General features: G+C 43.6%; 1 protein-coding gene across 1 annotated transcript in view; it reads left to right on the top strand.

The window, feature by feature from the left end:
• The window catches only part of smc3 (structural maintenance of chromosomes 3), a 102,681-nt gene extending 75,419 nt beyond the window's left edge, over positions 1–27,262 (top strand). The window contains exons 21-29 of the mRNA XM_072479521.1: positions 1,102–1,260; positions 1,906–2,013; positions 8,520–8,628; positions 14,317–14,564; positions 18,117–18,329; positions 21,169–21,339; positions 21,941–22,118; positions 24,604–24,710; positions 26,713–27,262. Of these exons, the coding sequence (XP_072335622.1) occupies positions 1,102–1,260; positions 1,906–2,013; positions 8,520–8,628; positions 14,317–14,564; positions 18,117–18,329; positions 21,169–21,339; positions 21,941–22,118; positions 24,604–24,710; positions 26,713–26,784 (1,365 nt within the window). The 3' untranslated portion in view covers positions 26,785–27,262. The remainder of the gene's footprint in view (positions 1–1,101; positions 1,261–1,905; positions 2,014–8,519; positions 8,629–14,316; positions 14,565–18,116; positions 18,330–21,168; positions 21,340–21,940; positions 22,119–24,603; positions 24,711–26,712) is intronic.
• Positions 27,263–27,908: the final 646 nt, after the last annotated feature.

Below are 27,908 nucleotides of genomic sequence, written 5' to 3'. Positions count from 1 at the left end.
TTCAATTGCGGCATTCAAGAGGGCATTAGATGATTACCTGAGTAGAAACAATGTGCAGAGGTGCGGGGGAAAGTCGGGGGAATTGCACTAAGCTGTAATTCTCGTTTGGAGAGCCAGTTCAGACACGGTGGGCCAAATAACCTCGCTTGGGTTGAGCTATCCACCTTTGGATAGAGGACTTTCACTTAACGAATTGCGAAATTAGTTTTATTGCAGAATAATGCTGATAAATCTTCAAAACAGAGCAAGTTTATTCCTCCTATGTGAGCACCAGCTTGGTTAGCTAATTAAAACTTTATGAAAATGGTAAAATTAAAGCAGCTTTTCATTTATCTTCCAGGCATCGGAGAACAAACTGTAATTAAGAGGAAAAATTGATAAATTTGAGATTTGCGTTCAGTCTTCTAAGATTTTTAATCTTTTAATTTTAATTTTTAAAAATCTATTTATGGGATGCGGGTGTCACTGGTGACACTATCGGTTTTAGCCCATCCCTAATTCCCTTGAGAAGGTGATGATGATGAGCCAACCCCTTGAACCGCTGCTATCCACGTGGTACATCCATTGGGGGCAGCAATGAAGGAAAGTGGTGTCTGACTTGGAGGGGAGCTTGCAGGCAGTGCTGTTCCCATGAACCTGCTGCCTCATCCTCAGCGGTGTACGGTACTGTCAAAGAAGCCTTGGTGAATGGTTGCAGTGCATCTTGCAAATGGTTGTGGCTCAGTAGTCGTAATGCGATCATGTCAGTGGGGTGTGCAGAAATTTAGTGAGATTATTGTGGAGAACTTCCAAAGAATGAAGTATTAAATCTGATGACTGCAAGAGTATTCCAGTCTAGTGTTTTCATTTTCTTTCATTCGTAGGAACATTGTGCAACACAAAGTAATGGATTTCAATGAGGCAAAATGCGCATTTGATTTAAAGAAAATAATTTGAGGCACTCTTGCCTGCCATTTTCAGCAGCTGCTTTTGCTCCTAAACGTGATGCTCATGTATGTCCCTTCTGTTGAAAGTTGTAATTGTTATTCAGCACCAAAAGGGGATATAGGTATGATCAGCTAATATCTGTTTAATGTCAATTTTTAAATTTTATTTATAAAGCAACGGAGTTTGCAAAGTTTGGAGGCCAGTTTGCACGCTATGGAGTCAACACGGGAATCCTTAAAAGCTGAGCTTGGTACAGACCTGCTTTCACAGCTCAGTCTGGATGATCAAAAGAGAGTTGATGCACTCAACGACGAAATCCGACAACTCCAACAGGTATGGTATTTTCAAATGTGGAAAGTCACCTTTTACCCCAATCTCATCAGATTTTAATTTTTCTTTAAATTGGAGTTGAGGGAAATGTTCTGTTTTTTTTGTTGAAAAAGGAGAGTGATTAAGTGATTGTACCATCTGCGAGGGGTAATTGCTTATTATCCATGTCAACATAATTACGTATCATTTACTTAAGTAAATTAATTGGCTTATTTGGAGAGAAACTATCATCCGTAGTGGGTTAAATGCCCGAGGCCATTCTACGGAATGCTACAAGTGAGCATGTTGGTTTCACGGGGAATGGTCAACATGGTTTGGAATGGCCAGCATGATTTAGAAGTAATAGATGATCCTTTTCAAATCTGGAAATCCTTTGTGTTTAGAAAATGAATTGCAATGAAATTTGTGCCTTGATGAATTGCATAGGTGGACTGAAATATGAGATATATTAATTTGGATAAATGTCAGGCAATGCAAACAAGAATATGTTTTTTTTAAATCCAGTCTGGTGGTTTTATCCCTCTTGTACCCGTGGATGATAGTTTGAAAGAACTTTGTTAATGCAGGCTGAAAAGAAAGGATTTGGAGTCAACATTATTCGTACATCTGGGCTTGGACGGTGTTTTAAAAATGTGTTTCTTCCTTTAGGATAATCGACAGCTATTAAATGAACGAATTAAGTTGGAAGGTATAATGACCAGACTGGAGACTTACCTCAGTGAAAATTTAAGAAAGCGCTTGGACCAGGTTGAGCAGGTAAAAGATACTCTGTTTTTAAAAAATATATATTTTATTCAAGATTTTTGGCCAAACATAACAATACGTAGTGTTTCTTTTACACAACAATAAAGCAATATAAATAACAGTGGCCAGTTTTAAACAAATAAATAAATAATATATAAACAAAAACAAAACTAAATGGCAACTGCCTTGTCCAAAGTAAATACTCTCCAAAAAAACAATCCGATATACAATTACCTATAACAAATAACTATACAATAACATCCCTGAGAGTCTGTCCGATTCCTCCCCCCCCTCCCCCCTGGGTTGCTGCTGTTGTCTACTTCTTTTCCATTCCCTCTATCTTTCTGTGAGGTAATCGACGAACGGTTGCCACCGCCTGGTGAACCCCTGAGCTGAACCCCTGAACACGAACTTAATCCGTTCTAACTTTATAAACCCTGCCATGTCGTTTATCCAGGTCTCCACACCCGGGGGTTTGGCTTCCTTCCACATTAACAATATCCTGCGCCGGGCTACTAGGGACGCAAAGGCCAACACGTCAGCCTCTCTCGCCTCCTGCACTCCCGGCTCTTCTGCAACCCCAAATATAGCCAACCCCCAGCTTGGTTCGACCTGCACCCCCACCACCTTCGAAAGCACCTTTGCCACCCCCACCCAGAACCCCTGTAGTGCCGGGCATGACCAGAACATGTGGGTGTGATTCGCTGGGCCTCTCGAGCATCTCGCACACCTATCCTCTACCCCAAAAAATTTACTAAGCCGTGCTCCAGACATATGCGCCCTGTGTAACACCTTAAATTGTATCAGGCTTAGCCTGGCACACGAGGACGATGAGTTTACCCTACGTAGGGCATCAGCCCACAGCCCCTCCTCAGTCTCCTCCCCCAGTTCTTCTTCCCATTTCCCTTTCAGCTCATCTACCATGATCTCCCCCTCGTCCCTCATTTCCCTGTATATGTCCGATACCTTACCATCCCCCATCCATGTCTCTGAGATCACTCTATCCTGCGTCGGGAGCTGCGGGAATTCCCTCACCTGTTGCCTCGCAAAAGCCCTCAATTGCATGTACCGAAATGCATTCCCTTGGGGCAACCCATATTTTTCCGTCAGCGCTCCCAGACTCGCAAACGTCCCATCTACAAACAGATCTCTCAGTTGTACTACCCCAGCTCTTTGCCATGCTCCAAATCCCCCATCCATTCTCCCCGGAACGAACCTATGATTGTTTCTTATCGGGAACCGCACCGAAGCTCCCGTCCTTCCCCTATGCCGTCTCCACTGCCCCCAAATTTTCAATGTAGCCACCACCACCGGGCTTGTGGTGTATTTCTTTGGTGAGAACGGCAACGGTGCCGTCACCATTGCTTGTAGGCTAGTCCCCCTGCAGGACGCCCTCTCCAATCTCTTCCACGTCGCTTCCTCCCCTTCTCCCATCCACTTACACACCATTGAAACATAGGCGGCCCAGTAGTACTCACTTAGGCTCGGTAGTGCCAGCCCCCCCCCCTGTCCCTACTACGCTGCAAGAATCCCCTCCTCACTCTCGGGGTCTTCCCAGCCCACACAAAACTCATAATACTCTTCTCCATTCTTTTGAAAAAATCCTTCGTGATCACCACCGGGAGGCACTGAAACACAAAAAGGAATCTCGGGAGGACCACCATTTTAACCGCCTGCACCCTACCTGCCAATGACAGGGACACCATTTCCCATCTCTTGAAGTCCTCCTCCATCTGTTCCACCAACCGTGTTAAATTAAGCCTGTGTAATGTACCCCAATTCTTGGCTATCTGGATCCCCAAGTACCGGAAGTCCCTTGTTACCTTCCTCAACGGTAGATCCTCTATCTCTCTGCTCTGCTCCCCTGGTTGCACCACAAACAACTCACTTTTCCCCATGTTCAGTTTGTACCCTGAAAAATCCCTAAACTCCACAAGCATCTGCATTATCTCTGGCATCCCCTCCGCCGGGTCCGCCACATATAGCAACAAATCATCCGCATACAGAGATACCCGGTGTTCTTCTCCCCCCCCCTGAGTACTCCCCTCCACTTCCTGGAACCCCTCAATGCTATGGCCAGGGGTTCAATCGCCAGTGCAAACAATAACGGGGACAGAGGACATCCCTGCCTCGTCCCTCTATGGAGCTGAAAATAGTCAGACCCCCGTCCATTCGTGACCACGCTCGCCATCGGGGCTCTATACAGCAACTGTACCCACTTGATATACCCATCCCCAAAGCCAAATCTCCTCAGCACCTCCCACAAATAATCCCACTCCACTCTATCAAATGCCTTCTCGGCATCCATCGCCACCACTATCTCCGCTTCCCCCTCTGGTGGGGGCATCATCATTACCCCTAGCAGCCTCCGTATATTTGTATTCAGCTGTCTCTCCTTCACAAACCCAGTTTGGTCCTCATGGACCACCCCCGGGACACAATCCTCTATCCTCATTGCCATTACCTTGGCCAGAATCTTAGCATCCACATTCAGGAGGGAAATGGGCCTGTAGGACCCGCATTGCAGCGGATCTTTTTCCTTTTTTAGGAGGAGCGATATCGTTGCCTCTGACATAGTCGGGGGCAACTGCCCCCTTTCCCTCGCCTCATTAAAGGTTCTCATCAGTAGCGGGGCCAGCAAGTCCATATATTTCCTATCGAATTCAACTGGGAATCCATCCGGTCCCGGGGCCTTCCCCGCCTGCATGCTCCCAATCACTTTCACTACTTCCTCCATCTCAATCTGTGCTCCCAGTCCCACCCTCTCCTGCTCCTCCACCTTAGGAAATTCCAGCTGATCCAGAAAGCACATCATTCTCTCCTTCCCATCCGGGGGCTGAGCTTCATATAATCTTTCGTAGAATGCCTTGAACACTCCATTCACTCTCTCCGCTCCATCTCTCCCTCCTCATCTCTCACCCCCCCCTATCTCCCTCGCTGCTCCCCTTTTCCTCAATTGGTGGGCCAGCAACCTGCTCGCCTTCTCCCCGTATTCGTACTGTACACCCTGTGCCTTCCTCCATTGTGCCTCTGCATTACCCGTAGTCAACAAGTCAAATTCTACATGTAGCCTTTGCCTTTCCCTGTACAGTCCCTCCTCCGGTGTCTCCGCATATTGTCTGTCCACGCTCAGAAGTTCTTTCAACAACCGCTTCCTTTCCCTACCCTCCTGCTTTCCTTTATGTGCCCTAATAGATATCAGCTCCCCTCTAACCACTGCCTTCAGCGCCTCCCAGACCACTCCCACCTGTACCTCCCCATTATCATTGAGTTCCAAGTACCTTTCAATACACCCCCTCACCCTTAAACACCCCCCCTCACCTGCCAATAATCCCATGTCCATTCTCCAGGGTGGATGCTGTTGTTTTTCTTCCCCTATCTCCAGGTCCACCCAATGTGGAGCATGATCCGAAATGGCTATAGCCGTGTACTCCGTCCCCGTCACCTTTGTGATCAGTGCCCTTCCCAAAACAAAAAAATCTATTCGCGAATAAACTTTGTGGACATAGGAGAAAAACGAAAACTCCTTACTCCTAGGTCTACTAAATCTCCAGGGGTCTACTCCTCCCATCTGCTCCATAAAGTCCTTAAGCACCCTAGCTGCAGCCGGCCTCCTTCCGGCCCTGGACCTCGATCTGTCCAGCCCTGGGTCCAGCCCCGTATTAAAATCTCCACCCATTACCAACTTCCCCACTTCTAGGTCCGGGATTCGTCCTAACATACGCCTCATAAAGTTGGCATCATCCCAGTTCGGGGCATACACGTTCACTAATATCACCGCCTCCCCTTGCAATTTGCCACTCACCATCATGTATCTGCCCCCACTATCCGCCACTATAGTCTTTGCCTCAAACATTACCCGCTTCCCCACTAGTATGGCCACCCCCCTGTTTTTTGCGTCTAGCCCCGAATGAAACACCTGCCCCACCCATCCTTTGCGTAGTCTGACCTGGTCTATCAGCTTCAGATGCGTCTCCTGAAGCATAACCACATCTGCCTTAAGTTTCTTTAGGTGTGCGAGTACCCGTGCCCTCTTAATCGGCCCGTTCAGCCCTCTCACATTCCACGTGATCATCCGGGTTGGGGGGCTCTTTACCCCCCCCGCCCCCCCTTGACGACTAGCCATCCCCTTTTTCAATCCAGCTCCTCACCCGGTTCCCACGTAGCCGTATCTCCCCCAAGCGGCGCCCCCCCGCCCCGACCCCCCCCCCCATACCAGCTCCCCCTTCTCCCCAGCAGCAGCAACCCAGTTAACCCCCCCCCCCCCGCTAGATCCCAAACTAGCGTAATTGCACCCCCCATGTTGCTCCCAGAAGTCAGCAAACTCTGGCCGACCTCGGCTTCCCCCCGTGACCTCGGCTCACACTGTGCGAGGCCCCCTCCTTCCTTCTTCCCTGTTCCCGCCGTGATTACCATAGCGCGGGAACAAAGCCCACGCTTCCCTTTTGACCCCGCCCCCAATGGCCGGCGCCCTCAACTCCTCATCCTCCCCCCCCCCCCCCCCCCCCCCCCCCCCCCCCAACGACATGGGGAAGAGAGAAAAGTTACAGGGTCGTAGGATTACAACTTGGGAAGTCATCTCTTCCCTCTTTTCCCCCCCCTTCATCCCACATATTCACCCCCCCACTTTGTCCCAAACGTTCTTTTTCTGGCCCGCTCACTCCAGTTTCTCCTCGACAATAAATGTCCACGCCTCATCTGCCGTTTCGAAGTAGTGGTGTTTCCCTTGATGTGTGACCCACAGTCTTGCCGGTTGCAGCATTCCAAATTTAATCTTCCTTTTGTGCAGCACCGTCTTGGCCCGATTAAAGCTTGCCCTCCTTCTCGCCACCTCCGCACTCCAATCTTGATATACGCGGATCACCGCGTTCTCCCACCTACTGCTCCGCGTTTTCTTTGCCCATCTGAGGACCGTCTCTCTGTCCTTATATCGGAGAAATCTCACCACTATGGCTCGAGGAATTTCTCCAGCCCTCGGTCTTCGCGCCATAACTCGATAGGCTCCCTCCACCTCCAGCGGACCCGTCGGGGCCTTCGATCCCATTAACGAGTGCAGCATCGTGCTCACATATGCCCCGACGTCCGCCCCTTCTACACCTTCGGGAAGACCAAGAATCCTTAAATTCTTCCTCCTCGCATTATTCTCCAGCACCTCCAGCCTTTCCACACACCTTTTGTGTTGTGCCTCGTGCATCTCCGTTTTCACCTCCAGGCCCTGTATGTCGTCCTCATTCTCAGCAGCCTTTGCCTTCACGACCCGAAGCTCCTGTTCCTGGGTCTTTTGCTCCTCCTTTAGCCCCTCAATCGCTTGTAATATCGGGGCCAACAGCTCCTTCTTCATCTCCTTTTTGAGTTCTTCCACGCAACGCCGCAGGATCTCTTGTTGGTCAGGGCCCATATTAAACTGCCTCCTTCCGACGCCATCTTGCTTTGTGCCTGCCTTCCTGGCCGCTGCTCTAGAGGATCCACCGCAATCCGGCCACTTTCCTCTCTTTTTTCCATCCGTGTCCAGGGGGGATTCCCTTCTGGATTACCGCACAGTGTTTTTTGCCGTTAAAATTGCCGTTGGGGCTCCTATCAAGAGCCCAAAAGTCCGTTCCACCGGGAGCTGCCGAAACGTGCGACTTAGCTGGTCATCGCCGCACCCGGAAGTCAAAGATACTCTGTTTTGATTGGTTATGTTACATGCTAGAGATTTGAACAGTGACAGATTTCGAAATTACATAATAGTTAGTTTGTATCATTTGGAAAAGGATGGACCAAGGGTCTAACAAATTCTTGAAGCTTTAATCAATTTGACAAATCTCTGAAGTACTATGCACCAATTAGTTGACCCGATCTCTTATCTTCAGCATGTTAAATGCCAGTATTTCATGGGTTTAAATTGACACTTGGATCTAAAATATTGATTCTTTGACTTTCTGATCAGATGCAATCCACAGCCTATGTTCAAGCCTTTGGCTTTTCTTTAAGCCATATATAGAGTAAATGCTGGTACCATAACACGTCGCTGCATGTTAATCTGGCTGAGGTTTGGGCATGACTAATACAGAGTAAAGGTCAAAACACTGAGCATAATGAAAGTAGGGAAAAATCAAACTGAGTGAATTGGTGGCACAGCGAATTAGAGGATGGCTGCTTTTGGTGCTGCATATTAGTTTGAATCCAGTTTTGATTGGTGAGAAGAGAATTTTATCACAGCATTGGTTGGACGAGTTCCAAGTGAAATGATTTTGACAGTTTCCTAATGGGTGATGCAATGTCCAATAATTCACCACAATTTAGCAATCACGTTTAAGAGGATCATAAATTTTCACCATAGCAACATAAGAGTGACCGTTTATTTTAGGAGGTGAGTGAATAGAACCCTATGACAGAAGTGTTTTATAATACCTCCCTGGGAATGCTTGATCCTGGTTATGGGTTGTTTTATTCTAATATGAGCAGCTGTACCTTGCTATATTGTTTTGTTCCAAAGTAATTTAAACTTTAATGAAATTGGTTGTGTGCTTCCTTAGGAGTTAAATGAGCTGAGAGAAACCGAGGGCAACACTGTTCTAAATGCCACAACTTCTGAACTGGAGAACATTAATAAGCGAGTGAGAGAGACCACTGCACGTGCCGAAGGTTAGAACAACTGTAATTTCCTACCTTTTTGAAATTTGTTTTAATATAATACTTAAACTGCAGCCTTCGTGTCTAGCAGGACCTGATTGCTTTAATCGAGGAGGAATTCTTAAATTGCCTTCTCAAAAGTGAGATTGAGTAGGGCTGCAGATTAGACCTTGGTAATTCAAATGAAATGCAACGGTTCTGGGATACACGTAGCTTTGAGTGATTTTGTGAGAATGTGGGTGTTTTGAATTACTAATTAATGGTTACATTTAAATAATGCTTTTAATATAGAAAATGGTACAAGAGCTTGAAAGAAAGAGGATCGAGCAAAAGCTTGGTCAAAGGACAGACTTTAAGGAAAGAAACAACTTGCATTTATGTACTTACCTTTTATAACCTCAAGACACCCCGATGTGCTTTCTAATTAACAGTATTTTTGAAGAGTAATACAGGAAATGTGGTGGCCAATATGATCGTAGCAAGGTTCCACAAACTGCAATATGATCATGACCAGATAGTTTTAGTTATGTTGGTTCACAGATAAATATTGTTGTGAAATCAGGGGGATCTCTTGAGTATCAGTTCTGACATTTTCAATTGATCTAGCTTCAACAGCCGAAGTTCCAGATTAGCACTACCATTTTGTGAAAAATTGCCTTCTGAAATCAATAACAATTCCAAGAACTGATCAATGTTTCTTTATAATGTGTCTTTTATACATATCTCAATAAAGTGCACAAGTATGAATAAAATCAATAGGATGTATCTTTTAATTGAGTTATGATCCATCACTCTATTGTATCATGGTCAGGTGTGCTTACTGACTTTAAAATTGATTCTAAACTTAAGTTGTGAATTAGTTATATTGCATACTGTAGAGATTTTCACAGTTCACTTAAAACTGGAAAATGATTTGTCTAATGGAATACTGTTTGGCTCAGTAAAAATGTTAATATTGGTTATAAACATAACTCCATTCATAACTTTGCTTGGAGCATTTTTCGATATTAAGATTTTCTGAAAGTTCGGTAAAGCAGCTGAAGTGAGAATTCCGCGTCATAAGTGGTCAGGTCATCTGAAAATTACCGAATTCTTGCTGTTCATCAAAGATCAGACCAAAGAAGGTCCTTTTTTTTTAAAACAAGAAAATGTAGATTCTGAGCATGGTCATAGGCTGATAATTATTCCAGCTCAATATGTGCAGTTTTCTTCCTTCCAATTTTTCTCAGTCTCTGAAGTTGCTGCCTGGACTGAGGCACAAAAGTGCTGACCATCCTTGGCCACGTCACCCAAGTAACCATTTTTGGTGTTGATCCAAAACAATGAGTAGTGACTGATTTGCCTATTAGGACACCGCAACAAGGTGAAGTTCTCTCACCTGACTTCCAGCATTGGTCAGTTATAGAATAGAATCATAGAAGTTTACAGCATGGAAACAGGCCCTTTGGCCCAACCAGTCCATGCCGCCCAGTTTTTACCATTAAGCTAGTCCCAGTTGCCCGCACTTGGCCCATAACCCTCTGTACCCATCTTACCCATGTAACTATCTAAATGCTTTTTAAAAGACACAATTGTACCCGCCTCTACTACTACCTCTGGCAGCCCATTCCAGACACTCACTACCCTCTGAGTGAAGAAATTGCCCCTCTGGGCCCTTCTGAAACTCTCCCCTCTCACCTTAAACCTATGCCCTCTAGTTTTAGACTCCCCTACCTTTGGGAAAAGATGTTGACTATCTACCTTATCTATGCCCCTCATTATTTTATAGACCTCTAAGATCATATAAATATCAGGAGCAGGATGTTAGGTCACTATTTTCCACCTGCCTCTTATTGTTGAAGGCACAGGGACATATCTGAAATAATGAAAACCAATAGTGAGAACCATGTCGCCCTCAAGAGTGAGGAACTTAAAAGTAATCACTAAAGAAAAGATACTGGAGAAATTAGTGAGACTGAACGTTGACAAATTCTCTGGACCTAATGGCCTACAGACTAGGGTTCTGAAATAGTGGATGCATTGATTGTGCTCTTCCAAATTCTCTAGATTCTGGAACAGTTCCATTGGATTGAAAGGTAGCAATAATGCTATTCCAGAGAGCAGGAAGAGCAAAAACCAGAAACTATAGGGCAGTTAGCCAAATATCAGTCAGTCGTAAAATGCTGCAATCCATTATTAAGGAAGCGGTAACATGGCACTTAAATTATAATATGGTTAGGCAATCATAATATGGTTAGGCAGAATCAGCACAGTTTCATGAAAGGGAAATTGTGTTTGATAAATCTATTTAGTGTTTTCTGAGGACCTGAAAAGCAGGGTAGATAAAGGGGGACCAGTTAGTGTGGTGTTTAAGATTTCCAAAAGACATTTGATAAGGTGTCACAAAGAAGTTTGTTGCATGAGATGAGGGCTCATGGGGTTGGTGGTAATATATTATCTTGGATATAGGGTTTGTTAAAGGACAGAAAATAGTATAGGAATTAATGGGTCATTTTCATGATGGCAGACTGTTACTAATGAGATGCTGCAAGGAATGGCGCTGGGGCATTAGTGTTGCTCTATTTATTTATCTCGGTGAACCACAAGCCTTTCCCTTACATTGATCAAATGACCACACAGTTAGTTAGTTCAAAAGATGGTTTATTTACATACACAAGAGTCATCTCAACATGCAAACACAATATCTACTACGAGTTAAACTACACGATCAGCTACAATAACCTATACTTAACTTCAGGGCGACCTGATAAAGGCCTTTATCTGGATTTCACTTGGCTGGTTCGAAGAAAGTGGCTCTGTCTCTGCTGGGCTCATCCGTCCGGTAGCGATCGTTGGTCTTGAACTTAGCTGGCTGTTCCTGCTGCAATTGGGTAGGCACAGGCCGAATCCAAGAGAGACAGAACACATGGCTGTGCTCTCTTTTATCCCTCTGGGATTTTGCGCTCTCTGGGGCGGTCCTTAACCTTGGACCCAATAGTTCGACAGGACTCTGGTCACTCTCTTCGATTTCGGCCAATAAAGGGGCGGGTGCCTTGGTAGCTGGGCGGGTCCTTAGCGGTCATTGACCTTGGCAGTTGTGCTTTCTGAGTAAGGGGAGTGGCGCCGATCAGTCTGTGGCTGTCCCGGTTGCTTGATTGGAGTTCTATTGTCCTGGGGAAATGGGCCATTGAAATGTAAACGAGTGGGGGTTTCGGTCAGGTCTGGTTACCTGTGTTTTAGATACACATAATGTGGAGATGCCGGCGTTGGACTGGGGTGAGCACAGTACGAAGTCTTGCAACACCAGGTTAAAGTCCAACAGGTTTGTTTCGATGTCACTAGCTTTTGGAGCGCTGCTCCTTCCTCAGGTGAATGGAGGAAGGAGCAGCGCTCCAAAAGCTAGTGACATCGAAACAAACCTGTTGGACTTTAACCTGGTGTTGTAAGACTTCGTACTTAGATACACATAGGCTGTGTATCTGTCTGAGTCCTGGGTTGGCCATAATTCCCATGGCCCTTTGCAGGTGGTCATCTTAGATGGCTACATTAGCTTATTTACTATAGATTAATGATTTTGATGAAGAGACTGAGTATAATGTATCCAAGCTTGATGACAATGCAAAGCAGGCAGGAAAGTAAGCTATGAGGACAACACATTGGGTTTTCAAAGGAATATAGATAGATTGTAAATGGATAAAAATGTGAGGTTATTCACTTTGGTAGGAAGAATAGAAAAACAATATTTTTTTAAATGGTGAGAAACTATTTGTGTTGTTTTGAGAGATTTGGGTGTCTTTGTGCACAATAGCAGAAAGCTAACATGCAGGTGGATCAAGCAGCGAGGAAGGCAGTTGGTAAGTTGGCCTTTATTGCAAGGGGATTGGATTTGAGAGCTCGGAGGTTTTGCTGTGATTGTACAGGGCTTCGGTGAGACCACACCTGAGTACTGTGTAGTTTTAGTCTCTCTACCCAAGGAAGCCGTATTTACCTGCTAGAGATTATTGGGATCAGTGTTGCCTAATGAGGAGAGATTGTGTCAAGTAGACCTATATTCTCCAGTGTTTAGAAGGATAAGAGGTGATCTCATTGAAACATAAAAGATTGTGAGAGGACTTGGACAGGGTTGATGCCGAGAGGTTTTCTCCCTGTACTCCAGAGTATAAAACAAGGGAGCTATATGCTCAGCATATAAGGGATCATTTAGGACTGAACCAAATTCAGAGGGTTTTGAATCTTAGAGATTCTCTATCCCAGGGTTCTGTAGATGCTCAAGACAGATCAAGATTCTTGGGTTATTAAGTAATTGAGGGATATAGAGATCAGGAAGTAAAGTGGAATTGAGGTGGAAGATCAAACATGGGGCGGGATTCTCCGATTGCTGACGCCGAAATCGCGTTCGGCAATTGGCTGGCGAATCGAGTTTAATGCTGAAATTGGGGGCAGCGCCATTTTCCGGACGCTCCGCCCTCTAAAAAACGGCATAATCGCTGAGTACGCCGCACACCGTTGGGACGGCCTCAGGACGTCACCTGGTGCCCTCCCCCGATGCTCCGCCCCCGATGGGCCAACTTCCCGACGGCGTCAGTTGCATGTCCTGTCAGTTTTCGGGGACCTTGTATGCCGCCACAGTTGGGAGGGGAGCCGTTCCGCTGGCAGGTGGGGCTTCGGTGGGCACTGGTGGGGTGGGGTGGGGGTCCAGAGGAAGCGCCTGGTCTTACGACCAAAACTGCGGCGGCGCACCCGCACCACGTAAAGCCCCCGGCTTTACCTGCAGATACGGAGGGAGAATGGCCAGCCGCACACGGACTTAGAGAGGACGGCAACCACGCATGCGCGGGTTGCCGTCCTCTCTAAGTCCGCCCCTCAACAAGATGGGGGACGGATCTTGCGGGGCCGCGGAAGGAAGGAGGTCCTCCTTCTGAGAGGACGGCCCGACATTCAAGGTGAAGCCCGGTGCAGGGATCCCCCCCCCCCCCCCCCCCCCCCCCCCCCCAGCGTTCACGCACCGCCCACGACTGTAGCGACCAGGTGTGGACGGCGCCGGGGGGGGAACCCGCCGTTTTGGCCTGGCCGCTCGGCCCATCTGGGCCTCAGAATAGCGGGGGTGCCGGAGAATCACCATTTTAGGTATCTCCGGCGATTCTCCAGCCTGCGGCCCGCGAAACGCGACCGGCCCGTTCCCGCCGCTTGGGAGAATCGCGGGAGGGCGTTGGACCGGCGTCCCCGGAAATTAAGGCGGCCCAGGCGATTCTCCCAACTGGCGTGGGAGTGGAGAATCGCGCCCATGGTCTTTTGAATGCTGCAACAGGATTGATAAGCCAGTGCTCCTATTTCTTCATGTGGAAGAATAGTACTTCAGGTGGCTCAAGAGGATTTGCAGCTTCCTTGTTTGTGCCGGCTATCTGAGATCATCTTAACGATGCAAACCACGGTTCAATTTTTTATTGCCATTGAATTAACTTCGTGCACAGACAGGTAACTGTAGTAGCTGTTGTTAGAACTCTTGAGGTACAGTCTGTGATATTTCATTGCCTAAATACAAGATTAGTTATTGGATGTAGGTAATTTCATTAATAATATTCACACACATGTCACGTTAGAATGGTTGAACATTTTAAGGATTCATGTAAGATGAGCAATGTCTGGTTGTCTTTCCCTTTTTTGCCCTCCATATCTTCCAAAAAAAACAAAATCTGTGCTAAAATAACATGTATGTTGCAGAACTGGACAGTTTGATAGACAAAATAGAAGGAGAAACCAAAGATCGTCAGAAAAGCATGGACCGCTGGAAAAACATGGAGAAAGATCACATGGAAGCCATCAATCATGACACCAAGGAGCTGGAGAAGATGACAAACCGGCAGGGTATGCTGCTTAAGAAAAAAGAGGAATGCATGAAGAAAATCAGAGAATTGGGCTCATTGCCACAAGAGGCCTTTGAAAAATACCAAACACTGAGTCTCAAACAGGTAACGTACGTGGATAATTGCTGTGGAATTAGGGAAGATGCTGAATTTGATAAAAGTGGATCCCTAATTCCTTATCTTTGAAATTAAGTGTTGATAGGCTGCCGGTGAATCTGTTTTACTCAACATGACCTACTGCAATGTTAATTTTATGTAATGGGAGGCCATTGGGTTGCTGAAGTTATAGCTGTGACAGAATGTAACTTTATAGGAGTCCGAGGTAACCGATTCACCAAATTCTATAAATTGGAATTTTGAAGTAGGAGACCTATTCACTTGAAGCCAAGTGGAAAGTAGTGAGCACCCTCTGCAGGTTGACTGGGGTTGTTAGTTTGTGTTGCGTAGTTTTTGTATTTACAACACAGAACCAGCCAGTCAGCCTAGCAGCTTTCTGTGTTTATGCTGCACATGCGCCTCCTCCCAATCATCATCTAACCTCATCAGGAATCCTATTCCTTTCTTCTCCGTGCTTGTCTAGCTTCCCTTCAAATCCATCTTTGAATTGGATAAGCACCTGAAGAGGAGCTATGGGAAAAGACGGGGGGGTGGGGACTAGCTAAATTAAACTTGCAGAGATCTGGCAAGGACACAAAGGGCGAAATGTGGCTGTGACCATTCTATGGTCTATGCTATAACACTCAACTATTTCCCAAGGTAGCCAAGTTCTACATTCTAATCACTCTTGCTAAACCTTCACATGCTTTTGCTAGCGACAATCCTATACTTATCACACCAAGTTCTGGTAGTTCTTACAAGTGGGGACATCTTCTCTATATGAAAGAATATCCTTTCATATTCCTAAAGTTCTCCAGCCAATCTTCTCTTTTCTAAAGAGAAGAACCCATACTGTTCAATCTTTTCTGGTCGGCATTACCCCTCTGTTCAGGTATTGTCCTAGTGAATCTTTTTTGCACCTTCTACAGTTTCTATATTATTTTTCTACCATATCAGAACTAGTTCCATTTGTGAACTTGTAGTTTCTTAACAGTGGCTTTTCATTAGGGTGTGTGTATGATTTGCTTTTTTATCATTCTCAACTTTCTAGTAGAATATTGTAGTATGAAATATCATGTGCCAATTGTGCTGTTCTGGATCAGTCAAAGAGGGAATTTCACTGGCCCTGACATTCTTGGTAGGGTGCTGTGTTGGTGGTTAGGGTTGAGAGTGTATGGTTTAGGGCAGGATTTTGTTCCATTGTGTCTCCCCCACCCACACTTTTTTATTTGCAAGCATCATTTCTAATATGAGGGAGGGGGTGCTCTGTGTCCATGCTCATGCGAGACAAGCAGGTGGGTGGTGACATGACCCCACTGGCCAGCAATCCTGTCCGTTCTAGCATCCCTGGGCTTGAAGGTGAGACATGCCGTAATGCACTTGTGTTGCTAGGATATGCTCCTGTCTGAACTATTCCATTTTCTAACTGCAATAATAAATGCTTCTCATGCACTAAAAGCTACCCTTGCACTGATTGAAAAAGCTTCTGGCAATTTCAAGCCGCCTTTCTATATTTTGTTTGATGTAAAAAATATAGTTGCACGAACATGTAACCAGACTAGAGAATTTACTAAAGCAAAGTGACGCACTGTCTCTCCAAAACATCCCAGAGTACTTCACAGTGTATAACTTTGAAGCAAACTGACGTATGTAGATTACATATTATTTTTTCTGCAGTGCGATCTGATGACTTCATTGAGAGGAGCAAGTGTTGGGAATTGGTGAGCTAGGCAGTGAGGGAGTTGAGTTAATGCCTGATTGAAATTACCTTATTGTTGAAGAAATGACTGCATCTCTGTTGCATCAATTTAGATCCCTCGCACATTCGCTTGGCTAGTTTTCCTGATGCCATCAGCACTGCATGCTTGAACAAAAATGTTTTAAAATAATCAGATTTTTGTATTTTAGTTTCGAATTTAAAAATTTTTTTTTTACAAATGTTAGCTTTTTGGGGGATCCACCATGAAGAGTTATAAATCCTCCACTGCATTAATTGAACATAGAACAATAATAATAATAATAATAGAAGCTGATACATTAAGATGACAGGCTAGAGGAATTGCTTGAAGGCATGTCATCCTGTTAAGGCTTCTCATCCTGTTATGGCTGTAATTTGTTTATTCATCCTATTAAAAGTAACACAAATCAGACCCACTATGAAGATATAAAATTCAGAACATATCAGATTAGTCAAAGCAGTGTGCTCATGCTGATGGTAATTGATACCATTGTCCGTAAGTTATGATATTGCAAATTTCTATTTTCTGGTGATACCTGGTGCATATTCCATGATTTTGATTTTGGGATGGGAGAGGGTGTATAGAAATTGTAATGATTTATTTTAATATAAATTTCAAACCGATTTATAAAGTGTTTTTAAAGGGTGGCTCAGTGGCTAGCACTGCTGCCTCACATCGCCAGGGTCCTGGGTTCAATTCCGGCCTTGGGTGTCTTCTCTGTGTGGAGTTTTCACGTTCTCCCCATGTGTGCGTGGGCTTCCTCCGGGTTCTCTGGTTTCCTTCCACAATCCAAAGATGTGCCGGTTAGGTGGATTTGCCATGATCAATGGGGCGAGGGTGTGGGCCTAGGGAGAGTACTCTTTCAGAGGGTCGGTGCAGACTCGGTGGGCTGAATGGCCTCTTACACTCTAGGGACTCTATGAATTTTCTTTAAGCAACGTTTTCAAGACTCTTGAGTTGGGGTATGTTTATTATAAAATCCAATGGCTCCAAGACACTTCTGTTTTAAAACGACTGCAGTTAAAAGCTGTTTGGAAGTATCTTTACCTTATTCAGATGACATAAAATATGTATAGCTGAGGAGCTACATTGTATTACACGTGTGACCTGTAATGAGTTGAAGTATAATAATATTGCAAAGTAACTGAGATAAGCCTACTTATCAAACCTAAAAGCAACTAAATTGTTTTGTATCTCGCATATATATTTTAAATTTGCTACATAAAGGCTACTGATTTGCATCATGCATATGCATATATCCACACAGACAGTCACCCGAGGCCAGAATTGAACTCGAGGCAGCAGTGCTAACAACTGTGCCACCGTGCCATCCAGTCAATTCCACGCATATCTTATTTAATTAACAAATATTCCTAGAGGTAATTCCGTCAAAATGTTTCTCCGGGCCTTTGAACCGTGCACTCCTCATTCTCTCCTCTCTGCAGTTTGGTTCTGAGAAATAAATTCTATCTGGATCTCGCCTGACAACGTTTTGAGATCATGGTCGGGTCATGCTTGACAGAACTCGTTCTGGTGGACAGTTCATCCTGTCTGAAGCTGCAGTGCAGAACGGGTTTACCTATAATTCTGGAAGAGATTTTAAAATAACTAAATACATTCTAATTTTCTTTCAGTTAAAGATAGTAATGTAGAGTTTGTTGTGCCTGTGAGTACCTGTAGCGTAGTCTGTCATGTGAATGTGATTGAGATTGCTGGCTTTCAGTTTGACAAAGATTTGTAATCTATAGTTGCCGTTTTGCCTTTTCTAAGCATTTTTCTACCTTTTTCTTTGTGTTTCATGTTTGCTTCCTTTCATCCACAGCTGTTTCGCAAGTTGGAACAGTGTAATCAGGAGTTGAAGAAGTACAGCCACGTCAACAAGAAAGCCTTGGACCAGTTTGTGAATTTCTCGGAACAGAAGGAGAAACTTATGAAACGGCAAGAGGAGCTTGACCGTGGCCACAAATCCATCATGGAACTTATGAACGTACTGGAGTTGAGAAAGTATGAAGCCATACAGCTTACCTTCAAACAGGTAAGACACGGCGTAAAGTGAACCCGAAAGCAAAATACTCGGGGATGCTAGAAATCTGAAATAACAACAAAAATACACTGGACAAATTCAGTAGGCCGGGGAAACGAGAATTAATGCTTCAGGTCAAGACCATTTATCAGTCCTGGTGTAAAATTAACTGGGTTGTGGAAATTGGTAAAAACTCAGCCACAATTTCTAATCGTTTAAAAATACGAAGATTTTTTTTAATGTCTTGCAGAGTTTAGAATTACAGGGAAACTAATTCACAATAACAGTAGTTGCTAATCTTGCTGATAGTTTTCATTCTTCCATAGCTTTCATTTCAATGTAATGTTTCCCAATAGCGCAAAATAGTCTTTGCACAAAGAGCATGTGTCGAGGGCTTGAGAATTCCACTGCTTACTCTGGCTAAAATCACAACAGCTTCCAGATATAATCCTTGATCTAAGGGATACACTGCGGGGTAGAAACAGTGGGCTGGATTCTCCGCAGCACAGCAGTGCCAAAATCGTGTCCGGCGAGGGGGCGGTGAATCTACTTTCATGCTGTAATCGGGCCCGGCGCTGGTTCAGCGATTCTCTGGGACCCGAAAATCGGCGTGACTGCGGAATACACCGCGCAGCTGGGGCCTTCTAGGCAGCTGGCGGTTAGATCCGCGCAGTTTGATGCTGGGGCATGCGGGCGATCGGGGATGGGGTCTCATTTTTCCGTCTGGCTCCGCGGTCTGAGTCCGCCATGGGGCTCGGGGCGGCTGCTGGAGGCCACCGCTGTGCGCATGCGCGGACTCCAAACCGGAAGTGCGGGGGCCCCTATCCGCAATTAAAACTGCGAGAATCACTCCAGGTCCCTGCTAGCCCCCTGCAGGGCATTGAATTAGCTCAACTTGTTTATCAGAATTTCTGGAGTAAAACTCCAGTTTTTACGCTGGTATGGGGACATAATCCCATTTTGGGAAAATCCAGCCCAGTGTTTCTTTCACTCTTCCAGAAAAATAGAAAATAAGTGACGGGAAGAAAGATAATTTTAAACAAACTGATCCTAAAATCAATGGGCTGGGCAGAAGCTGTACCCTGACGGGGTCTCAACTTTGCATTGCTCCATTGTTTTCAGAGCAAAAAGGGTGGGGTGTAAAGCTCCAGGAGCAGCCAGTATGATCACTTTATAAAAGCAGCTAGCTTCCCTCAATGCCTCGGTGAGTCTATCCAGTGAATGGATTAGCCAGTGAGATCACTGCTCAATCTCGTCTCTGTTGTGTTGACTGATCACAGTTGAAGTATTAGATGTGCTGTAATTGAATAGTGTTAGGAAGGGGAAAATTGGCTAAAATTCTTCTCGGATAGTCCAATATAATCCACTGGATATGTAGTGTGGTGGTGTATTGGTAATGTTACTAGACTTGAAATGCATGAATAATCCAGGGAAAGAAGGTCCAATTCCATCCGTGGCAGATTGAGAATTTGAATTCAGCTTTTAAAACCTAGGAAGAAAAAGCTGCTACTTGTAACAGCGATTGTGAAGCTGCTGGATTGTCGTAAAAATACAATTGGTTCACTGATGTCACGACCAGTTCCATACCCAGTCTGACCTATATGTAACCCTAGACCCACACCAAGATGGCTGACTCTTGACTGCATTCTGAAGTGGTCTAGCAAGTCACTCAGTGGTATCAAACTGCTATAATCACAAAGAAAGCCTGCCTCCACCTTTTAAGAATAGACAACCAATGCAGTCCTTGGCAATGATGCGCACATGGTGAGAATGAATAAAAGAAATGAGCCAAGATTGGACTCTGCTGTATTTGCCCATGCTCGAATAACCTACCCACATTTGCCAAAGCTCAGTCATACATAATGGTCACTTAGACAAAGGACCAATGATTACCTGATTTACAAATAACCGACCTGAATCATTCCATTTCCTTTGGAGGTGGGGGGGCTGGAATGATTGTTTCTTTCTTTAAATCAGTAGGTTTGGTAGTTATATTAATTGTTTCGCATGCTTTCCACTTGCTCTGAAGATGACCAAAATCTTTATAAAGTAGCCTGTGGTTGTATGCTTGAATGCCCCATTAATTTGTTTTTAAAAGCCATAAACTTTTAACATGGCTGAGTGACAAAATGAATTATCATTTGTGAATCACTCGCCATCCTGACATAGAAATATATCGCGTTTCCTTCACTTTCGCTGGATCAAAATCCTGGAACTCCATCCCTAACAGCACTGGGTGTACGACACCACATGAACGGCAGCGGTTCAAGAAGGCAGCTCACCACCACCACCTCCAGGGCAATGAGGAGTGGGCAATAAATGCTGACTTCGCCACTGAAGCCCACACCCCATAATTGACTTTAAAAAAATGTTTTGAATGATGCAGATCATGTAAACTTAAACCTTTATAGCCAGCCATACTCTTATTTGTACTGCCCTATGCAGTCCGTGATGTAGATACTTGTGCTTATGCAAGCTCTTACTTCCCAAAGCTCTCGCCTAATGTTTATCTAATGGGAGAATATGCAAGTGCATTAACTAAGCGGTTTCTATTGATCTGTGCTGTTTTTAGTTCCAGTTGAAGATGTTCTGCACAGTAATCGCTTGCTAATGGTGCAAACCTTTTAGATTTTAAGGCCACGATGTTTCACCAAATTTAATTGTACTTTGCTCACCTCATCTCGCCAAGTTTTGTTTTCCACGGCACCAGTCTCTACAGAACTTGTATGTTCTTAATGCGTTGACTTTGCATGTCCATAAGTTTGAAAAAGAAGAATGTAAGATTTGCATCACATTTTTTTCCTTCAATACGATATTCTTGCCTGCTGAATCACGATGTTTCTGTGACCAGGTATCTAAGAATTTCAGTGAGGTATTCACCAAGTTGGTGCCGGGTGGTAAAGCATCACTGGTTATGAAGAAAGGCGATGTGGAAGGAAGCCAGTCACAGGATGAGGGTGAAGGTAGCGCATCTCAGAGCAGTGTTCCGTCTGTTGACCAATTCACAGGAGTTGGAATTCGGGTAAGTAATGGACTGCGTTCTGCAGTTTAATCCTTTTCTAAGCTTGCAATCATTTTTTGTTTAGTGAAATCCCTCACAGTTTTCAGAATTAAATCTATTGTAGTTGTTTCTCTATACTCTTGACAGGTGAACTGGTAATTCAGTTTTACAAATTTGACCATGTTGAAGATATTCGTGAAACTATGCCAGAAATCTGATCAGTTTGCTGTACAAAACTTAGATTCAAGACTTTATAAGAATGCATCATCCTCTGGAAAACTTGAACCCCCAAATTTGCGTACCTTTCAAGACATCACTCCTTCAAAAAAATTTGAACATCTGATATCTGGTTAATCTTTCTAGATTCTACCTAATCAGGATGAGCCCTGGGGTTGTCTCAAAAGTTGTTAACTCCTTCAACACAGTGCTTTGTTTCGGTGATGAGATCTTTAAGTACAACATTTAAATTGTTCCATCTTCTGATTTGCTTATTTTAACTTAACCACAGTGTAAGACTAGGCTGCCCAAAATATACTGTTATTAAGTACTTTGCATATCTGTATGTATGACAGGTTTTTCAATCCTTTGACAAGCATTTGCTGTTCTCTATCTTTGTTGTCAGGTATCTTTTACAGGGAAGCAAGGAGAAATGAGAGAAATGCAGCAGCTTTCTGGGGGTCAGAAATCTCTCGTGGCACTGGCTTTAATCTTTGCCATTCAGAAATGTGACCCAGCTCCCTTTTACCTCTTTGATGAAATTGACCAGGCGCTGGATGCTCAACACAGAAAAGCTGTTTCAGGTAAACGTTCCCAAAGAAATGTGTTTCTGATTTTTTTTTTTGAGTGTAAGAATGCTTCATGTCTGTTGTGAGTTTGTCTACGTCTATTGATCCAGCAACAGGAATAATAGAAATATTTAAGACCCAACTGAGAGTTTTTAAGTTGGGACTGTTGTGGAGCTGCCCGTTACTGTTGCCCAGTGCAGAGATAAGTTTGGGTGACGCTACTGAAAGGAATGGCATACATGTGGCGCGATGCTACTCTAGTATATTCAGTCCTTTAAGCCTTTCAATGTCATCCTGCCTGTCAAGTAACTCTGACCACATATCTTGGCTCAATCCATGTTTGTACCCCTGTCGAACAAATTCTGTCAATCTCAGATTAAAATTGTGTTTGAGCTAATAATGAGATAGGAAACTTTACCATAGGTAAGGCCACCTGCTTAAATTGTGGCGGCTATGAAGTGGCACATGTACAAACTATGGACAAGTAAACCTTTTAGATTCACTATGCTGTTGCATGCTTGAGCTCAGGTTTGCATTACAGTAAATGTTGTTTTGTGTTGGAAAAGGTTTTAAGGGAGAGAAATAAGTTTATCCTCCTGACCTTTGCTGGTATCTTTTCATGAAACCTTTTGCCTGGTTTGCTGAAAGGTTAACTTGTTTTGTGATATTGATCCTTTCCTGGTGTTGAACAGTTACGCCAATGATTTGATCTGTGTATTTTAAGACCGGATCAGATTAAACTTGAACAAACTCCTCTAAATGCCCTAAAAGTGTGTTTTACAGTTCACATATTCATGGGCCAGATGTATTGTGTCACATTACATGTGGGAATGTAGTATGAATGCAAGTTATTACAGTTGTAACGATACCAATGAAGTGAGTGGTTAACAATCCCTAAACTGTCCTGGATTTCAACCTTTAAAGAAAATATAATTAGGTTTTGGAATGGGCAGGCATAATAAAAATGAGTTTGTTACTACCTCTCCATTTGTGTGAAAAACTGTCTTTACAGTTTAATTTGGGTTTTGAGGCACTTAAAGCAGTGAGACAGATGGAGAGTACACTTATAGCTAGCCTATAATGGGTAGTTTCACAATTCCCCGATCCTAATGGCACGCGCCTTGACCATTAGGAGTGAGACATGGGATGTACTGCACATGAATTTGCGATCATTTAACCTAAACAGTCAGAAAATTGTAGGCAGCAAGCATCCTCATTTCTGATCTGCTCTACCACCAGGTGGGGCTCCCTCCCTTCCAGGAGGCAGTTTGAAAAATGGAAAAATGTCCTAATCGTCATGTTAAATCTTAGCGTTCACCATTACATAAAGTTGCCAGCTGTGAAGAGATACTTAATGTTATAGATGACATCATGTACCTATTTCTTCACAAACATTACGTCATTCGGATGGCATCAACAGCGGCCTAATGGGTAAAGAAACAATTTAGTTTTAATTTTATGATTGAAGATGACAGAAAATCACTTGGAAAGGTTTCCTGGTCGGTATTTCTTTTTTTTAAAGTGCCCAGTTTATCCAGTGAATGTCGGTAGTGGTCTTAAAAGTCAGGTTGCAACTCATTTTTAGAGTGCGTTGGCACTCTTACTTACCGGAGAAGGTTAAGAGGAGATTTAATAGAGGTGTTCAAAATGATGAAACGAGTAAATAAGAAGAAACTGCTTCCAGTAGCAGAAAGGTTGGTAACCAACGAGGAAAGGTTTACTGTGATGGGCAAAAAGAACCACTTATTATACACAGTGAGTTGGCTCTGATCTGTATTGTACTGCCTGTGGTGGAATGAATCTCAACATTAACTTTCGAAGGAAATTGGATAATATTTACAGGGCTGTGGAAAAAGAGTAAGGGAGTGAAATTAATTGGATATCTATTTCAAAGAGCCTGCTCGGGTACAAGGTGGATTAGCTTACTTCATGCTGTAATAGAAATTGGGGTCATATGGGGCCTTGGTCAGGGAGAGAATTTCAGCAAGGATTCTTCAGATGTCTATTCATTGACCTTATTTATTCATACCCATGGACAAAAAGAATTGCTAGTTACAATAAATAATTTGATGCAGCTCTCCATCAATTTGATGGATGTTTTTTTGTTGTTACGGGTCCACTGGCAAAGGGCCTGATCCGGGATGTGCACTTGTGGCTGCCCATATACAGAAAGCAAGGTGAAGTGGACTGGTCGCCTTGCTTTCCCGGCACTTGATAAACAAACCTCGCAAACCTGTGACCGCCCGTTGGTTTGAATTGATCTGGCAGACATGCTGCCACGATGGTCCCTCGGTGGCTGTGCCCAAGTGTTGGAGTTAATAAATACTTCACATGCCAGCTGCAAAGTGGCTGCTCTGATTCAGTGAATCAGGTCCACTTCATAAAAGTTTAGTTTACTTCTTGATGTGTAGTAGTCTCGCTTGTTACTTCCTGCCTTTATAAAGTGGAATAGTGTTCATTTTTCCTCACTATTATTTTTTTCCCATGTTTTGCACAATAGATATGATTTCTGAACTCTCTGCGCATGCTCAGTTCATTACCACTACATTCAGGCCAGAATTGCTTGAATCAGCAGACAAGTTTTATGGAGTGAAATTCAGGAACAAGGTAACTTCACACCATGTGAATTGGATGGCATAATCTATTCTTTTTTGCATTCTGGATTTATTGGGAAAGCTATTTGGTCAGTTTAAAAATGTGTATATATATTTTTTTAAATGGTCTGAACTGAATAGCAGGGTAATTCTGAACAGGAGTTTACTCTTATGGCACACAGTAACTGCATGCCTCAATCCTGCGACTGATTAATACAATGCGTTGGAACTTAAAGCACTCCACTTCAACTTGCCTTCTCTGGCACCTAATTCAGTTGAACTTATGCCACTCGCTTTTTAAGTGTATTAATATGTTTTTAGTTTCGTAGATTTCGGATTAAGGGGTCTCATAATAAATTCCCCAATTACGTTTTAATTACGTGTGGAACGTTTTAGAAGCTCGGTGTTGTTGCTTGTTTGAAAAGACTTTTGAATTGTCAGTGGGAGTATTTCTTCCCCTTTTTGGGAGTAATGGAGAATTGCAGTGAAAAATATTCTTCCCATTTATAAAAAAAAAAAAGTATTTCCTGGCCAGCCTTGAAATAGTTGTTCAGAGTTAACTTTGTTCTCAACTTTTTCTTGTGTAACTGCTGCACTAATGTCAGTTTGTGGTCTAGCTGGATGCTGGGGGATGCTGTGGAACGTAATCTGTTGAATGTTAGTATTTCGGTAGAGGTGGCAGGCTTCACCTTTTGCCACTGTGCGACCAGAGCTGTGACTGACATGTTCTAAAACTGGAGACCCAGTAGTGAATGGCTAAGCTGAGCCATATCAAGCTCCAGACCATGGAAAGACCACATTGCCGATATTAAAATTGTTTTACCATATTTTAAGTTATCTCCAAAAAATGGACTGTTATTGATTGGGTTGGTTCTGTAAAAAGAAAACTCTGAACATCCATATGACTTGTTTTTCCAAAGATAATGAATCAATTAACTGGGTTTTCACCACAGAAACATAGCAAATAGGAGCAGGAGGAGCCTGCTCCGCCATTCATTATGATCATGGGTGAACAACATCCAACTCAATAGCCTAATCCCGCTTTCCTCCAATATTCTTTGATTTCTCCCAATATCCTTTGATCCCCTTCACCCTAAGTGATATATCTAACTGCTTCTTGAAAACATGCGATGATTTGGCCTCAACTACTTCCTGTGGTAACAAACTCCACAGACTCACCACTCTGGGTGAAGAAATTTCTCCTCATCTCTGTATCCTTAGACTCTGACTCCTGGTTGCGGACACCCCCACCATCCTGAACATCCTTCCTGCATCTATCCTGTCTATTCCTGTTAGAATTTTAGACGTTTCTATGAGGTCCCCCCTCATTCTTCTGAACTCCCAACGAATACAGTCCTAACTGGTTCAATCTCTCCTCATACCTTAGTCCTACCATCACCGGAATCAGCCTGGTAAACCTTTGCTGCACTCCCTCTCGAGCACGAACATCCTTCCTCAGATAAGGAGACCAAAACTGCACACGATATTCCAGGTGTGGCCTCACCAAGGCCCTGCATAATTGCAGCAAGACATCCCTGCTCCTGTATTCTAATCCTCTCGCTGTGAAGGCCAACAAACCATTTGCCTTCTTTACCGCCTTCTGTACCTACTCAGATTTGCATAATTAATTTTCCTCTTTCCCTGATTTGTAGCATTTAATAAGTTAAAGATAAGTTGTATAGCAATTATACCCCTCAGTAACTTGTCAGATTTATAATCAATAAGGTGCATAATGTGAATGTCAAAATACTCTCCTTCCATTAATAAATTTGTGCTGTATCAAAAATGTTGTTTTGAAGAAATTTGGAATTCATGTAAAAAGCACTTCACATTAATTTTATCGCTACAATATTTAAGGAGTCGCACATTTCTTTTGTTTAACTTGCCCATTTATGTGGGGCTTCCTTCATAGTATTATTTGGTTTGTTTTATTAATGTTTTCTTTCAGTTACAATCGATCTGTTCAGATTACTGTACATCTTTGCTTTATTTTTTTTAAACGGTCTGTTTTACAGGTCAGTCACATTGACGTGATCACAGCTGAACAAGCTAAAGATTTTGTGGAAGATGATACTACACATGGATAAAGATGCGAGAGCTTGGTTGCCAATCGATTGACCTTCAGTTGTACACTTTTTATCTGCAGATGTGATTTCTGCAAGTAATGCACATATTCATCATACTAAACTCTTAGGTGGTGACTGCATTTCAGATGGTCAACTTTGGAGCTATTCTTTATCCTGCCTCTGAAGTTAAGCTGAGATAAATTTAGTTACAAAATCCATGGCATTTAGGAAGTGACCAGTGTAGATCTATTCCTCCCAGTAAATTTTGCTTTTATTATATCTTTATTGCTATACGTTTTTAAAAATAAAAATATGCATCAGATCTCTTTCGCACACACCGCTGGACTATGCTCATGATTTTGTAAAGTTTCTAGTTGCTGTTTTTATGCTCTTTATAATTGCTGTTGCAATAAATAGCTTTTCTTTATGTAATTTTATCATTTCCTCTCTATAACTAGTTCATTGTCTTAAAGGGTTGCAATAAAATGTTTGAGGAAAATTTTAAGTGTTTTGAGGTTTTTGTTGGAGTGAATTCCCCTATTCTACTGCAATCTTGTTCCTGGCATCTGCAAGGCTGCATATGGAGCCATTTCCACACGTGCACTAATGTCTAAATTTAACTAAAACACATTACGGGCCAGATTTTGCAGTCAGTGACAAACAAACAGTGCTGTTGCTTCATCATACTTGGTATTGCACACACACCTCCGTGGAGTTTTATGTGTCATCCTCTTCCAGGTGTCTGGGGCCTGTGCGAACAGGACGAGGAACTGTGTATCTCCTTAACCAGTCAGATTGAAGAAGCGATAATGAGGCAGGCAGAATCTGAGCCAGTTGGAATCATTAATTCAATGACATCAGGCACAGAAAGCACAATAGAATGGAAAATAAATGTAGGATTCATGCTACAGACGGAAAATCATGTGAGAAATGTTGCTTTTCAAAAATCTCCAGCTACAATTAGAAGCTGCCAGATTGAGATTCCACACTTGGTAAAGGCTAATTTTCAGTCAGTCCGAAAGAGGTTTGACAGTTATTAAGAATCACTGTGCCATTAAAAATGTACTTGCATTAGGAAGGACAACAACCTTTTCTCGGTCAAATGTCTATGCTACCCTTACCCGATTTGGGGGGTTGGAGGCATC

The sequence above is a fragment of the Scyliorhinus torazame genome, chromosome 16, assembly GCF_047496885.1.
Source record: "Scyliorhinus torazame isolate Kashiwa2021f chromosome 16, sScyTor2.1, whole genome shotgun sequence".
Lineage (NCBI taxonomy): Eukaryota > Metazoa > Chordata > Chondrichthyes > Carcharhiniformes > Scyliorhinidae > Scyliorhinus > Scyliorhinus torazame.
The sequence above is the reverse complement of the archived record's forward strand: the minus strand, read 5'-3'. Positions and strand labels throughout refer to the sequence as shown.